Genomic DNA, 16,629 nt, shown 5'->3' with positions numbered 1-16,629 from the left:
GGTGTTAATTCCATTGGTCTAGGTGGGGCCCAAGTATTGTAATTTTTATTAGACTCCTTGTGATGCTAATGTATAGCCAGGCTTGTAAAAACTGCCTTAGGATCACTTAGGGTCCCTGGAAATTTTTTAGTAGGAGGATTTAACATTCACCTATCCATTAAAAACACATTGGATTTTTTCTTTCTTTCTTTCTTTCTTTCTTTCTTTCTTTCTTTCTTTCTTTCTTTTTTTTTTAATTCTGCAGGCACAGGGCAAACAGCAGTGAACCAGATGAAACAGGAAAATGTCCCCGTTTGTAATTATGGGGGTGATAGCGAGCTTATATTCCTTTCTGGTAGAGGAAGACAGGCAATAAGCTAATAATATATAACATGGTAAGTAGAAACAAGTGCTTTGAAGAAAAGAAAGCATACGGAGAGAGACAGAGTGATGGGCAGAGTGGGGAGCAGAGTTGGAGGGGAGAGTGTTATTTTATTTCAGGTTAGGAAAGACTTAACTGACAGCTGGCATTTGAGCAGAGACCTGGAAGAAGTGAGGGAGTGAATAGGCAGAGGGGAATAATAAGTAGGGGAAATCCTCAGGCAGGAGTAGAAGGCCATTGAGGTTGGATATTATGGACTAAATTGTGTCCCCTCCCCCTAAATTTATATGTTGAAGTCTTAATCCCCAGTATGCTATATTTGGAGATAGGGCTTTTAGGAGGTAAATCAGGTTAAATGAGGTCATAAAGATTGGTGAAAGGTGTGATAGAATTAGTGGCTTTTTATAAGAAGAGGAAAAGGGTGATCTCTGTCTTTCTCTACTATGTGAGGATACAGTGAGAAAGAGGCTCTCTGCGAACCAGAAGGAAAGCACTCACCAGAAGCCATACCCTGCTGGGCCTTGATTTTGGACTTTGTAGCCTCCAGAACTGTGAGAAAATAAATTTCTGTTGTTTAAGCCACACGGTCTACAATATTTGTTGTGGCACCCCAAGCCAACTGAGACACAGGAATAGAGGTTTCTGGAGGGGAGATTAAAGAAGATGAGGTGGAGAGAGAGACTGAATCATGTAGGGTTTCAGACTAGAGCAAGAATTTTGGATTTTATTTTCAATTGCCATATACTCTGTTTGCCAGAGTGTAACAAGGGGGAAGGGGTTTAGATGGGGAAGAGGAACCCAATGAATGGTTTTAAGCAGAGGAGTGATACAATTTGAATGATATAATTTGATTTATATCTGGAATGATCACCTGGCTGCTTTGTGAGAGAATAGTCTATAGCAAAGCAGTTGAAGAATCAGGGGCAAGTGGCAATACAAGGGTGGCATCAGTGGGGTTGGTGAGAAATCCAATTCTTGATCTATTTTAAAGGTAGAGTGGAAAGCATTTGCTGGTAAATTAGATGTGAGTGTGAGAGAAAGTGGAGAATGAAGACTGCTACCATGTGTTTGGTCTGAGCAACTGGAAAAATGGAGTTTATTTACCAAGATAGGAAGACTGTGAGAGACTGGAAGAGTGGAAGAAGGAACGAATCAGAAGTAGTTTTGAATAAGCTAAGTTATTTTGAGTTGCTACTAGACATTGAAGTGAAGATGTTAAATAGGCAGTTGGTTATGTAAGTCTAGGGTTTAGGGGAGACATTGGGGTTGGTGATACAGATTTTGGAGTTGTATAGATCAGTTCTCAACCTTGGATGCATTGATTTATCTCAGGATTGGGGCATTTTTTAATTTGATTACCAGTTAGGTTAAACATTTTTAAAAACCGCTTTTATTGAGGTATAACTGACATACAGTATACTGCACACAATTAAAGTGTACGATATGATAAGTTTTGACATATGAATATACTTGTGAAACCATCACCACAGTTAAGATAGTGAACATATCCATCATCACCAGAAATTTCTTTGTACCCCTTTTTAATTCTTCCCTCCTGTGCCTACCTCTTTCCCATCCTCAGTTGCTAGGCAACTATTGATTTGCTTTCTCTATAGATTAGTTTGCATATTCTAGAATTTCATAGATGGAATCATAACAGTGTATATAGTCTTCTATGGCCTCTTTAAGCATAATTGTTTTGATATTCAGCTGTGTTGTTGAGTGTGTCAGTTCATTCCTTTCTGTTGAGCAGTATTTCATTATATGAATGTACCGTAATTTCTTTATTCATCTCTTGGTGGACATTTGGTTTGTTTTCAGTTTTTGGCCATTACAAATAAAGCTGCTGTGAACATTCGTAAAGAAGTCTTTGTATGGATATATATTTCCTTCTCTGGTTAAATATCTTAGGGTGGAATGGATCACAATTTTTTCATGTTTCAACATGAGGGGTTTTGTGTGTGTGTGCACGTGTGTGTGTGTGTGTGTGTGTCCTTGGGGAAAGCTCTTATGCCCAGAAAAGATTATTCAGGGACTACTTTGATTATTAAAATTAATGTTCAATGTAGTAGTTTCAGTTAAAAAAAATTTAGTTTTTTCTTAAGTTATCTGTTCATTTTTACAAATCTTATTCTACTTATAAAATTTAACAATATTTAACTCTCCCCCCCCCAGGCATAGTTATTTTTAAAAAGTATTGTAAATTAATTCTAATGTGGAGCCTGGGCTGAGAACTATTGTACAGATGATATTTAAGGCAAGGACTGAATGAGGTCACCCTGAATAGCACTTCTTGAGTTTTGTGTGCATAAAAAATATCTGTAGTTCTTGGGCAAGGTCTGCAAATCTGCATCTATACTAGTCTCCTCAGTGCTGATACCTTGGTTTGGTTAGTGGACCACACCATGAGTAGCACTGTCATTGAGGGTTAACGTAGATAGAAGAGATACCTGAAGACTGAGTCCTGATGCACTCCAAATTTTAGAAATTGTAAAAGAAGGAAAAGAACCAATAATTGAGACTGGGAAAGAGTAGCCAGTGATGCAGGAGAAAAATTGTGTGGCATTCTGGAGGCTTGTGAAGAAAGTTTTACCCGAAATAAAGGAGTGATAAACTCAGTCAAATGCAGCTTTTGAAAAGACTGAGCAAGGAATGAACTACAGTTGACCAGTGGATATGGTAAAGTGATTGTTGGTGATCTTGAAAGTAATGGTGTTAGTAAAATGGTAGGGACAAGAACCTGATGGAGGTGAGCACGTTCAGAAAATGGAGGAAAGAGGTGTTGAAAGTGACTATAGACAAACCATTTGATGCTTATAGTAGAAAGGAGAACAGAGAAATGGGGCAGTAGCTAAAAAGGTATGTGGACTTAGGGGAAGAGTTGTTTTTCCTTTTTTTTAAGGTAAGAGCTACTGTTTTGTGTTTGTATGTTGACAGGGATAACCTATTTACAGAAGGAAGTATCACTGAAGCAGGAAAGAAAGGAGGTCAGTAGCAGGAATGGTGTCCTGGAGAAGGGATAAGGGATAGAGGCATGGCTGTGATTGGTAATACGGATAGGGAAGTTAGAGGATATGGGCAGAGATAGGAGATTGTGGAGATTTCATCAAATAACTTCTGTTCTCTCTGAAATAAGAATCAAGGTCACCCCGTGATAACATGGCACACAGTAAAAGTAAATTCAGTGCTCGGAACAGTGATTTGAACAGTTTAATAAAAATTTGTTAAATAAATGAATGTAAGGAAGAGTAATCTTGGATTGGAGGGGAGAAGACAAAAGTCCATCAAGTAGATAATATAGAAGGCTGCGGTTGGGTTGGGTGAGAGTGGTAGTCATGAGAATGGTAAGGGGAAGCCATTCCAATAATGCGAAAGAAAAATTGAAAAGACTTGATATTTGTTTGCCTGAGGAGAAGGAAAAGTGAGGAGGACCTGTTTGAACTCTAGAGAGTGTCTTTAGTCTTTCAGATTAAGGGAACTGTGGTGGTGGTTATTGATTTGAGGGGTTTGTCAGATTTAATTGCTTGAACACTCTAACCTAGTTTTTCTAAAAGCTGATGTAGTCATTTATTTTGTCTCTCCTTACCAAGACCTTCTTAGTAGCTGCCAAAGAATCAAGTCTCCCCTGCTGCTACTTCCCAGGAGTTTAGTAGGGAAAAATGTGTTCAGGGTTTTTGCAGAAGTTTGATGTTGAAAATTAAATACAGACCTTAAAGCAAAAACTCTTCTGAATACTCAGATTCTTGAAATGATGAAGACTATTGTTCCTTGCATTTTGTAAGCACACTGAGGCAAGTGACAAGAAGAAAGAGTATGTAGAACCTGAGGTGTAAATTTAAGTGGTATAGTGTGAATACCTTGTACCAGTGGTTTTTGACTAGTATTTCTCACAGCCATACTTCAGGGATAACTGGGAGGTTGGAGGATGAGCACTGAGCAGATGTGGGTTCAGGAGTCTCCACAGCAATTTAAAATAGAAGTTAGTTTTTGTTTTTGTTTTAGTTTAATATATTGACATTCCTTGTAAAATTTTGTTAGCATAATGATTCTTCTGGAAAAACAATAACAAAGAATTTGAGTATCATTACTATCAGTAATATTTGAATTTTGCTGGTAAGTCAAATAGTGCTAGTATTAGCAGAGTAGATTATTTCATATTTTGAAGGTGGAGAAAACCACTTAGTAAGAACTTTTATTTTTTGATTTAGTAATAAATTTTTATAGAAAGCAGACATGTACATTAAACCCTTCATTCCATTTTCATGAAAAAGAAGTAAATTGCTCAGAAGATGACAACAGCAAATTTTTCAAGAAAGTGAATTCTCAAAAGTTGGCACCTCATCAAATCAGTGTCCATATGATTGTTTAATAGTTGTATTTATTATGCATCATGTTTAACTGGTATTTTTAATGATCATTAATATCGAGATACAAGATCTGTACTAGTGCTGGGGATACAAAAATAAGTGAGATTACTGATCTCTTCTCATGTAGGGATAAGAATCCAGTTGCTGGGGAGATAGAACACAGCCATGGAAGGATCAACAGCATTACAGAGGAGTGTAGAAGACCAGGATTCTGCAGAAGTGCTGCAGGGACTCCACAAATATTTGATGCACATTTCTTTTAAAAATATTTTATCATTAAAAAAATCTAAAATAGGGGCGCCTGGGTGGCGCAGTCGGTTAAGCGTCCGACTTCAGCCAGGTCACGATCTCGCGGTCCGTGAGTTCGAGCCCCGCGTCAGGCTCTGGGCTGATGGCTCAGAGCCTGGAGCCTGTTTCCGATTCTGTGTCTCCCTCTCTCTCTGCCCCTCCCCCGTTCATGCTCTGTCTCTCTCTGTCCCAAAAATAAATAAACGTTGAAAAAAAAAAATTAAAAAAAAAAAATCTAAAATAACGTTACATAAATGGGTTCTGTGCAACAAATAGACCATGCATGGAAGGAAAACCACTAAAGCTAATTATTTTGCAGATTAGCTCATTCTTTTTTTTTGTTTGTTTTTTTACAATTGTAAAATAAAGTAGCAAATCCTTTATTTGTGTTTCTTGAAACTGTGAAAAGAGAGCCCTAGCAACATTTTTTTAGTTATCGTTTTCCCTCTTCCACCTCTGTCCTCACATAATAGTTTTGCTCCCAACCTACAGTTCTCAAAACCTCTTCAACCCCCACAACCCAACAAAACAAAACCTCTCTCATTAGTGTCTTTCTAATTTCCTTCTTATTCTCCATCACAAAATCTCAAAAACGGATTTATTTAAAAAAAAAAAAAAAGAAAAAAAAGATCTACTTCAGAAAGCCTGGGAGAGAAAGAGTCTTTGAGCAGGCTGCAGAATGCTCCCCTAGACTACAGGAGAAATCTGAGAAATCCAGGGAGTTCACACTGAGTGATTTATATCCTTTTGTGCTTGTTAACCCTTTATAGGCTACATGGTGCTAGAGCTCTCTGATAAGTCTTCAAATGATAATATACTAGATGAATTTTTCCACAAACCCAAGAAACAGTACAGAACGTTACATTTTTAAGGACAAAAAGGAAACAGGGTTTCTCACGTGAGTAGTTATTCAACAGAAAGGATTTTATCATGCAATATTTTGCAACAATGAACCTGAGCCATCTTGTTTTGCTGTAAAGACATGTGATTGTATTCTTTCATCTTCTCTGATATTTGGCATCAAAATTTACGTGATATATGATTCATAAGTAGATTCTGAAGGATAGGCACGTATACCTAGTCTAAAAATGAAACCATAATTTTGGAGCAAAGAAAATGGTTGTCCTCGCTTCAAAAAATTACGAGCCATCACGGTTTTCAAAGTAAAATGTTCTGATAATGCCAGTACAAGAAGTGGAAGCAAAGATAAGCCAAAATCTAGTAGAGGTGTGTTTGAAATCATGAAATCAGTATTACAAGGTAAGTATAGTCCTAAGATTAGGCCTAGTAGCTGATGAGGAGTTAGTCAAACTAAAAAAAAACTTTATCTGTGGATATGAGGGAGATCTGGCTGTGACATCTGTCACCCCATTGATCACTAGGGTTGATTTGGCTGATCTGGCTGGCTAGGTGGGTGTCCCCTTCCTCCCTCACCGCTCCATATGCGTCCCTCCCGAAGCTGCCTGCGCGCTTCTTTGAAGAGGACGACCTTCCGGATAGAGGAGGACCGTTTGGTCAAGGGTATACGAGTAGCTGCACTCCCCTGCTAGAACCTCCAAACAAGCTTTCAAGGTCCATTTGTAGGAGAATGTAGGGTAGTCAAGCTTCCAAAACTCCAGAAACATCCAAATGAGGCACTGCACATGGCAGTCTGCTTTTCTTTAATAAATAATAAATAAATAAATAAATAAATAAATAAATAAATAAATAAATCTTTACCTATTTCAGGTCTATATACCTTTAAAACCACATTATTACAGAATAGACATTTGGGTTTAGTATGTTTTTCAAGTCTTAGTAAAATTTTTAACATTGATTGAATTTTATTACTTTTTCTTCTGTGCATTATTCATGAAATGACTTAAAGTGTTTTTTATTTTTATTTTTTTAACTGTATTTATTTATTTTGAGAGAGAGACAGAGCAAGTGCTCATGAATGGAGCAAGGCAGAAAGGGAGGGAGTGGAGAGAGAATCCTAGCCAGGCTCCATACTGTCAGCCCAGAGCCAAGTGCGGGAATTGATCTCACGAACTGTAAGATCATGGCCTGAGCCAAAATCAAGAGTCAGACACTCGATCACCTTTAAGGTGTCCCTTAAAGGATGTTTTTTAAAAAGACCCATGTTGGGGCTCCTGGGTAGCTCAGTCGGTTAAAGCGTCCAACTTGGGTTCAGGTCATGGTCTCTCAATTGGTGAGTTTGAGCCTCGAGTAGGGAACTGTGCTGACAGCTCAGAGGACACTAAAGCAGCCTGGAGCTGCTTCGGATTCTGTGTCTCCCTCTTTCTCTGCCCCTTCCCCACTCGCGCGCTCTCTCTCTTTCTCTCTCTCTCTCAAAAATAAACATTAAAAAAATTAGGGGTGCCTGGGTGGCTTAGTAGGTTAGTGTTGGGGTCATGATCTCATGGTTTGTGAGTTCGAGCCCCAAATGGAGCTCTGTGCTGACAGGGCAGACTGCTTGGGATTCTCTCTCTTGCCTTCTCTCTGTCCCTCCTCCTTCCCTCCGTATCCCTCTCTCTCTCTCTCTGTCTCTCAAAAAATAAAATAAAAACTTAAAAAAAGAACATTAAAAAAAAAAAGGCCCATGCTGATGGCTCTTTTTCCCGGTGTACTGACAGTTTAAACATAAACTAAAGTTCTTTTCACCCTGTTTATAATAAATTCGCTTTCTGTTTTCTCTATTACAACACTTTTTTTTCTTCTTGGTACTTTTGACAAAACTTACCTTTTTTTTAGTTTACTTTTTTATATGGTTTCTATCTGATCTGCTAAGTAAACTCTGTGAGCGCACAGACTGTTTGTCTTACCCATTGTGAACCTCCAGCATCTTACCTATACCTGACTCATGTAAGTGTGCAATACATTTTTTAAACAAAACAAGGTAGCTGCTTATAAAATCTACTTTGGTTAGTTTTTTTGGTTTTTGTTAGCAGTGTATTGACAGACTTTCAGCTGTTTTTACTCATTGAAATTGATTATATTGCTTCACTTTATCATATATTTTAGTGTCCTGAAGACTGTTTCTTTTGGATCTATGAGTTACGCTGCTTCTCTTAGAAAATAACCAGTAAATGTTTTATATCTTAATTTGTTTTGCTTGTCCAACTTGACAAAGTAAATTGTGATGAGTTTGATCAAACTTGAAACATTTTTTTCTTAAAGTATTTAGCACATAGAATTTTTGTTATGGGGTAGTGGGGATAGAAAGCAGACACATAGTTAGAAATGGCATATACCAAGCAACAGGTACCGGTCTTCTACACACATGGAAGATCAAGAAGCTCCGAAAAATACTTCATTCTCATGGTAGATTATTATTGTTGTTGAAATTTCACCTTTTTCTATGTTACAGGAAATCAACATACCTGTAAAATATTACACAGTGTATTTGGGCTATTTATGAAGGATACGTAGAGACATGTGGAGATCCCCCAATTTTTGAATATCATATTTCACAAGTTACAGCATAGTCATGGCATTATGTAAATAAGATGACAATAGAATGCAGTTGAGATATGGTAATTTACTAACGAGGACTTTGTCCCCCTTTTTACAGAATCTTTGGCATTATAGGTGTATTGTCAAAACCATGAATGAATGATAAATCCCTGTATATAAAAAGGCATATCTAAAAAATGTCACCCTGCTCCTTATTTTCTGAGTTACCAACCTGCTACCTCTAAAATTTCCTAGTATCCTCTAGATTTTTCTCATTAAGTAGAAAATGGATCATAGTTTAAACCTACTTATTTATTGAAAAATTTTTTAATGTTTATTTTTGAGGGAGAGAGAGAGAGCAGAGGAGGGGCAGAGAGTGATGGAGACACAGAATCCAAAGCAGGCTCCAGGCTCCAAGCTGGCAGCACAGAACTTGACATGGGCCTTGAACTCACAAACTGAGAGATCATGACCTGAGCTGAAGTCAGATGCTTAACCAACTCAGCCACCCAGGTGTGGGCCCCTAGCTTTCTTAATATCCCTGGAGATATGAGGGCTTTCTTTTCAGTAGGGCATGGTGAGGGTGAACTTTATGATATGTTGAAAAGGTAAGCTGTGTTCCCCCTACCTTCAGTGAAAGATCTTTAAAGCACATTCAGCCTCTAGAGAGCAGCAGAGAATTTCATTTCAGTAATTAACCTATATGTATACTTGCGTATTTATATTTTGTGCTGCTTTTCTCCCGAAGTTGAACCAGATCAAATAACCCTAGAACAATGGAGTTTTAGGTAAATCATAATCTTTAAGTAACAATCAGCCATCATTAAAATAAGAATAAAGGAATGGAGCATTACACATTTAGGAAAGTCTAAGATGAAAAGAGAGAGAAACAGGTATAACTACTCAAGAACAGAAATAAATAACATTTTTCTTAAGGGAAAAGGGAACCACTATAGATTTGTTGGTGATTGAAAGATAACAAAATCAATAACAACATTAGTTACAGAGATTACATGGTGGTTTATTACACCACTAGTCTTGCATTCACACTTGCCCAAAGGACTGCCTTGCTTATATTTTATTAAATCTTTTATAAATTTTTATTTAAATTCTAGTTAGTTAACATAGAATACAATATTGGTTTCAGGAGTAGAATTCAATGATTCATCACTAACATATATTTTATTAAATCTATAAATCCAACATAATTAACACCAAGCATGTCAGTACCCCCTATTTAGAGTAGACCTGTTCTTGGCTTTCCTGCAACTGTCGTAGCTCATTTGAGCTGCTGTATCAAAATACCATAAATGAGGTGGCTTATGAGCAACGAACATTAATTCCTCACAGTTCTGGAGGCTGCAAGTTTAGGATCATGGCCCTGGCAGATTAGCTGCCTGATAAGGAGCCACTTCCTCATTGACAGCCATTTTCTTACATGGCAGAAGAGGCAAGGGATCTCTCTGGGATCTCTTATAAGAGCACTAATCATGAGGGCTATACCCACATGACCCAGTCACCTCTCAAAGACCCCCCCCCCTCCCCCAACCTAATACTATCACCTTGGAGAGGTAGGATTTTAATAAATGAATTTTGCAAGGGACACGAACATTCAGTACACAGCACTGCCCTTAGAAATTCCCCCTATTTCTTTCAGTTTTATTCCCATTTGGGGGAGAGTTCATTATCCCTTTTACTCAGGTATGCATCCGATTGGGTTATCCTTATGAAATGTCATCGGGTTCACTGCTTCAATGCCATTCTCCTGACTATCCACAGAATAGACCCTTACTACTATTACTTCACTTCCAGTTTGATGTGATGGTCTTCTAGCTTGTTTTCCGGTCCAGCCCCTCACCTGACCAGTTTAACTAATTGTTCTTTCTGTGTGCATTTATTAAGTAGTTTGTTCTTAACACTGAGAGTATAACACGAATTTTAAATTCATAACTCATTTAAAAATAAATTATAAATTAACTCAACCATGAGGTTATGAAGCAAATCATGCTCTAATATTTTCAGATTGATGGGCCATATAAAAAAGGGAAATGATTCTAGAAAGATTCTGGAGAGATAACACTTCTTAAATATGAAAAAGACTTGGCAACAGTTACAAGAGACCAGAGTTGGGAAATTAGGATTGTTCCTTTCTCACATAAAAGCAGGAGGGAGGGGGCGCCTGGGTGGCTCAGTTGGTTAACCGTCGGACTCTTGATTTTGGCTCAGGTCATGATCTCACAGTTTGTAAGATCAAACCCTGAAAGAGGCTCTGCACAGCTCCAGACCCTGCTTGGGATACTCTCTCTCTCCCCCTCTCTGTCCCTCCCCCAGTGGTGCATGTGCTGTCTCTCTCTCACACACACAGAAAATAAATAAACTTAAAAAAAATGGGAGTGAGATGTTGAGGAACAGTGTCACATAGTAGATGGATACTCACTTGGGAGACAAATGCTGGAGGTTTGAGGGAGTGATTGATCATGTCATAAAAATATTCTGTACTTGATCACAGCACAAAAATCATGTTCCTGAAAATCTTGGTCAGAGAATCCATGATTGAGATATTTAGATCTTACGGGAAAACAGCATTGGGGTTTGCTCATTAACGAATACAGGAAAACCTAGAAAAATATGCTATTTTACTTATAGGCAGTACTAAATAAAGATAATATAAATAAAATGTATATATCTTGTTAGTAATAATGGCCACTACTCAATAACTAACATCAGTTTATTGATAGAAATGTCGGGATTTCTCCTCTGGTTCAAAAAGCATGTAAATTTATTTCAGCGTTTGTAATTTTATTTTAGTTCAATTTAATCACTAAAATTTTTATTAACTTATTTTGCACTAAATTTTAGGATGGAGGGAGTGACAGTACAATATATATACCATATAATAATATATACTATATACATGTAATAATATATGTGTGTGTGTATATGTATGTGTGTGTATATATATATATATATATATATATATATATATACACACACAATATATAATGAAGGAAGTTTTTAAACCTTCATTTATTATGGAAGGAAGAGATTCAGATATCCATATTACCTCGGGAGACCAAATGATGACTATACCTCCATTGCATTTTATATCTTGGAATGACTCAATTTTAAGTGATTCACTATTCACTAGGTACTAGTACAAATATTTTCTCAAACCTGCCACACCTTTGAGCTTTTTTCTTAAAAAAAATTTTTTTTTAATGTTTTATTTGTTTTTGGGACAGAGAGAGACAGAGCATGAGCAGGGGAGGGGCAGAGAGAGGGGGAGACACAGAATCCGAAGCAGGCTCCAGGCTCTGAGCTGTCAGCACAGAGCCTGACCCGGGGCTCAAACCCACGAACCGTGAGATCGTGACCTGAGCTGAAGTCGGATGCCCAACCCACTGAGCCACCCATGCACCCCTGAGCTTTTTTTCTTTTTCCACTTTACAACATAATTAAAAGATAAATTATTTCTTCCTGCTCTTACTTTACTACTTGTTTACCTCTGTGTAGTGAGTGGTTGATCCTGTCTAGTGAGTAACCTTAGAGACAGTACTCTTTTTTCTTTTTAATTTGAGAGTATATGTATGTATGCAAGAGAGAGAGACCATGAATCCCAAGCACGCTCCACTACAGGGCTTGATCCCACCACCGTGGAATCATGACCTGAGCCAAAATCAAGAGTTGGATGCTCAACTGAATGAGCCACCCAGGTGCCTATACAGTACTCCTTTTCTTAAAAAACAAAAACCAAAAACCAAAAAAACATCTTTCTTCCTTGTTAAACTTGATTTTATCGTTCAACAACAAATACTAAGTATCTAGTATTTTTTCAGAACTGTGCTAGGTACTAAGTTATACAGTGGTGCATAAAGCTGATATTATCCCTTTCCTTGTGGAGATTTACATGCTAGAAAAGGAAACATAATAAAAAACTGCAACTCTTCCAATAATCTCTATGTTCCTCATTTTTTTCCCATAGCATTTAAATGAACGTTTAAGACTGTTTATTTTTTGATCCCACCCACATAATATTGGCTGCATGAGGACAAGGATTTCTGTGTTTTTCTAGAGGAATATTTGTTGGTTAAGAAAGGTATACATAATTAGTTACCAGGTCTTTGATTCTACTTCTTCAGCCTGTCTTAAATAACCCCTCTGCTGCTTCCTTAGTTCAAGCCCTTTTTATTTTTGCCTAATCTATTAAAGTAGCTTTCCTAACAGTTTCCCTGCCACTCTGAGGTACCTTTCCCCTTTATACTGCTGCCAGTAATTTTTGTAAAATTAAATTCTGAATTTCTTCAGTGATCTCCCATCTTTTAAGGGTAAGTCAGACTCCTTAGCTTTTTACTATTGGATTCCTTCCTATCTGTTTAGCCTTGTTTTTTTTCTTCATTGTCTTGCCATTCCCTGCTCTCCATCTCAATCTTTATTCGGCACTAGTAACAATATATTGCAGCTCTTCAAGCTTCTTTTTGGGCTAGATCAGAGGCATCAACTAACTCAGAAACCAGTTAGAAATGCAGATTATTAGGCCTACTGAATTGGAAACTCTGGGAGTAGGGCCAAGCAAGCCATAAACAGGCCTTCCTGGTGATCCTGATGTACCTTAAATTTAAGAACCATTGTGTGTGTTTTTAAATGTTTATTTTGAGAGAGAGAGTGTATGCGCAGGAGAGAGGCAGAGAGAGAGAGAGGGAGAGAGAATCCCAAGCAGGCCCCAAGCTGTCAGTGCAGAGCCTGATTCAGAGATGACCGGAGCTGCAAGCTTAACCAGCTAAACCACCCAGGTGCTCCAAAAAACATTGTTTTAATCCATTTTTTAAAAATTTTACTTCCTTACAAGCTCAGCCATTAATCACCATGCTTTCAATATCACTTTCATTTGTATAACTCTTAATCTACATAATTAACCCTGATATCTGTGTCAACCCTACTTCTTAAATTGTGTTGTACATCTTTCCTGGATATGCTTTCTGTACTTCAGACTCTGTAGGCTCTGAACAAAATTCATTATCCATCTACTGATACCTGTTTACATACTGTGTTTCCTATTTACTCCTTAAAAGGATTCCTCCTTAAAGTTTTGAATTGTAGATAGTGCAGTATTTTCTCATTGGTTTCTATTTTGTCATGGCTTTAGAGGAACAACAACAAAAGATTCTTTAATAACTCTACTGACCAAAATGGGTTCAGGATTTTCCATGCAATAAAATTACTATTGTTTTGTAGACCAGCTGCTAAAATTTGTTTATCTTATTCTCCCTTCCCTCACTTTTTCACTCCTCCCATTTTCACTCCCCTCCTCACTCTTCTGTCTCTCATTTTAAGAACTTAGAGATTGTTTACTTCGAATCTTGACCACAGTTGCCCAAGTTCTACCATAAAGCTGGAGGGATCCTTGACAAGTAGAATGACAGTTAGTACTGTCACTAAAGCGTGAAGTGAAGCAACATTTCAGATATCATGGTGCAATTTTTGCAATAGTTTCTCAATTAATGTTTTTTAAGTGAATAAATGAGTGAATAGGCAAGTCTCAAAGGACTAGACAGATTGCCAAGGTCAAAAAAGCACGCTGAGATTGTGGCTAGAGATACAAGGAACCTTAAAGATTTTAGCAATAAAGAGTGAGAAAATTTGACACTCAAATACTTATTAAATTAAGTGAAAGATTTTAGAGGAAAGAACAAATAGCCATTGTCACAGATGGTTAGGTTAGCTATTTCCTTCTATGAAGGAGAAGGGATATATTTAATTGTTATTTCAGTATAAATTTTCAAGTTTAAATTTTTGAAATTCATGTTTATTTATATGTGTGCTTCCCTATGAGCATTCAGTTTGATACACTTTTTTAAATAATTTTCACATTGACTTATGTAACAGTTATATTCTCATGGTTTGACCATATATCTTGGGCTATAACTTTTAACTTATTATAGTTTTGTTTTTGTTGGATAGGAAAGACAGTAATTTGTGTGTGTGTATGTGTGTAAAATCTGTTAAATTGCACATTAAATTATCTCACATATAAGGATTTTTTGTACTTGAAAATAATGTCGTGTACCTGTATTCTTATAATCAGAGCTAGTCTCATAAAGAATGTATTTTCTTAAGTTATAATAAAAAAAACTTTCTTTTTAACATGCACACAGGAAACCTCGACCTGTCTCCCAGTTGGTTGCACAGCAGGTTACCCAGCAGTTTGTGCCCCCTACACAGTCAAAGAAAGAGAAAAAAGATAAAGTAGAAAAAGAAAAGAGTGAAAAGGAAACAACTAGCAAAAAGAACAGTCATAAGAAAACCAGGTAAATTTGAAGAGTGTTTTATGGCACTTTTGAAATAATAAAACAAACCATTAATTTAATATTCTCTTTTGAAATTAATCTATTCATATACAGAGTAGAAGAGATTTTATCTCCTTTATTATAAAATATCATGAAAGTGTTTTTCTGAGTTTAAGAAGTATATTAGAAATTAAACACAGAAGCCACCAATATAAGCTTAAATGTAAGGTTTCCTTTCTCTTTCCTTTTCCCTCCCTTTCTTCCTTCCTTCCTTCCTTCCTCCCTCCCTCCCTCCCTTCCTTCCTTCCTTCCTTCCTTCCTTCCTTCCTTCCTTTTTTAGATTAAAAGACATTTGTGCTTGAGCTATTTCTTTTTTAGTCATAAAGCCAGGAGTGATACTCACAATACTGAACAGATACTTGCATGTGCTTTGACCAGTTAAAATCTTCTTGGGTACAGGCAGAATAGATAATCATGATGCCTTATCAGTGCACATCTGTGGAATAACAGCCTTACATATAACTGAGCCTTAATAGTTATCAGCTTACTCTGTGATACAACTATGTCATTACTGTCTTAAAACATTTATTTTAGTAAAACTTATAAGCTATCTGCAAAATTATGATAAAGCTATAAAAGCACAATTAAGAGACCATTGCTTCCAGAGTATCAGTTTGTCATGTTGAAGAAGATTCATCAATGATTGGTTTGATTAATGTTAATGATTTAAAACATTTAATTATACCTTTTTTTTTTGGCTAGTTAAACATGAATCTAGAGCCTTAAATATAGATGCATTCATTTTGTTATTTTTACCTGATTTATTCAGTATATGTTCAGAAAGTTGGTAGAAAGAGAAGCTAGTTTAAAATATAATCATTTTTTGTGTTTAGGCCAAGATTGAAAAACGTGGATCGGAGTAGTGCTCAGCATTTGGAAGTTACCGTTGGAGATCTGACAGTCATTATTACAGACTTTAAGGAGAAAACGAAGTCACCGCCTGCATCTAGTGCTGCTTCTGCAGATCAACACAGTCAGAGTGGGTCTAGCTCTGATAACACAGAGAGGGGAATGTCCAGGTCATCTTCACCCAGAGGAGAAGCCTCATCACTGAATGGAGAATCTCATTAAAGTTTATTTTCTCCAGTTTCTTAGTCACTTCTGTCATAACATGCAAATACACAGATTATGCCAAGAGGTACCACATTTTCATGACAAACATATTCATGCACAATCCATAATTTGCGTTTTACATAAGATAGAAATTTGTTAGAATTTATTGCAATCTATGCCTACCAAAAATTTCCAAACCTAACATTTTGGTCTCCACAGTTAAAGGTGCCATGAAAATGTGGTTGAATTATTCATTATGCAGTGTTATTGGTAAGTCTATTTTCACTTTTAGTTTAGTGAATTCTAACACATAATTCTCTACTATTGGCATGTATGAATTTCAATTTTTATAACATAGTGCAAGCTGCCTAAATATGTATTATTTGAGAATTGTGAAACAAATAGTTATATGTATACAAGTCAAAGATCAACTTAATCAACTATTGCTGCAACAGGATTTTCTTAATGGTTATCCTCTTAAATACACCTGCTGGTACTTGGTGTGGTTAAATAGGAAAATTGTTATTAAATAAAGAATTTGTATGAACCGTTGCCAATGTTTTTGACACATTTTACTAAATTATTGTTCCTGAATTATGTTTCTGGTTTTATCTTTGTTTTTGTTTGTTTATCTTTTAAAACATTCATTATTGTAATGTTTTACTAGCAGAGTAGTAAACAATAAAACATTGATTATTTAGCTTTATAATTCAGGTTTAGTCCTCTTGTCATTGAACACTGGTATGTTTTCTGTATGAAATAAAACATTACAGTTCAAATA

At 36.6% G+C, this 16,629-nt stretch overlaps 1 protein-coding gene across 8 annotated transcripts in view; it reads left to right on the top strand.

The window, feature by feature from the left end:
* Positions 1 to 16,400, top strand: part of YAF2 (YY1 associated factor 2) — a 74,623-nt gene extending 58,223 nt beyond the window's left edge. For 2 of the 8 annotated variants that reach the window (XM_047868525.1, XM_047868522.1), the window contains exons 5-7: positions 5,787 to 5,914; positions 14,604 to 14,756; positions 15,629 to 16,400. In XM_047868525.1, the coding sequence (XP_047724481.1) occupies positions 5,838 to 5,914; positions 14,604 to 14,756; positions 15,629 to 15,866 (468 nt within the window). In that variant the 5' untranslated portion in view covers positions 5,787 to 5,837 and the 3' untranslated portion in view covers positions 15,867 to 16,400. The other 6 variants (XM_047868526.1, XM_047868518.1, XM_047868523.1 and 3 more) reach the window with 5 other exon arrangements.
* Positions 16,401 to 16,629: the final 229 nt, after the last annotated feature.

Source organism: Prionailurus viverrinus, chromosome B4 (genome assembly GCF_022837055.1).
Source record: "Prionailurus viverrinus isolate Anna chromosome B4, UM_Priviv_1.0, whole genome shotgun sequence".
Taxonomy (NCBI): domain Eukaryota; kingdom Metazoa; phylum Chordata; class Mammalia; order Carnivora; family Felidae; genus Prionailurus; species Prionailurus viverrinus.
Note: the sequence above shows the minus strand (reverse complement) of the source record. Positions and strands in the feature narration are given on the sequence as shown.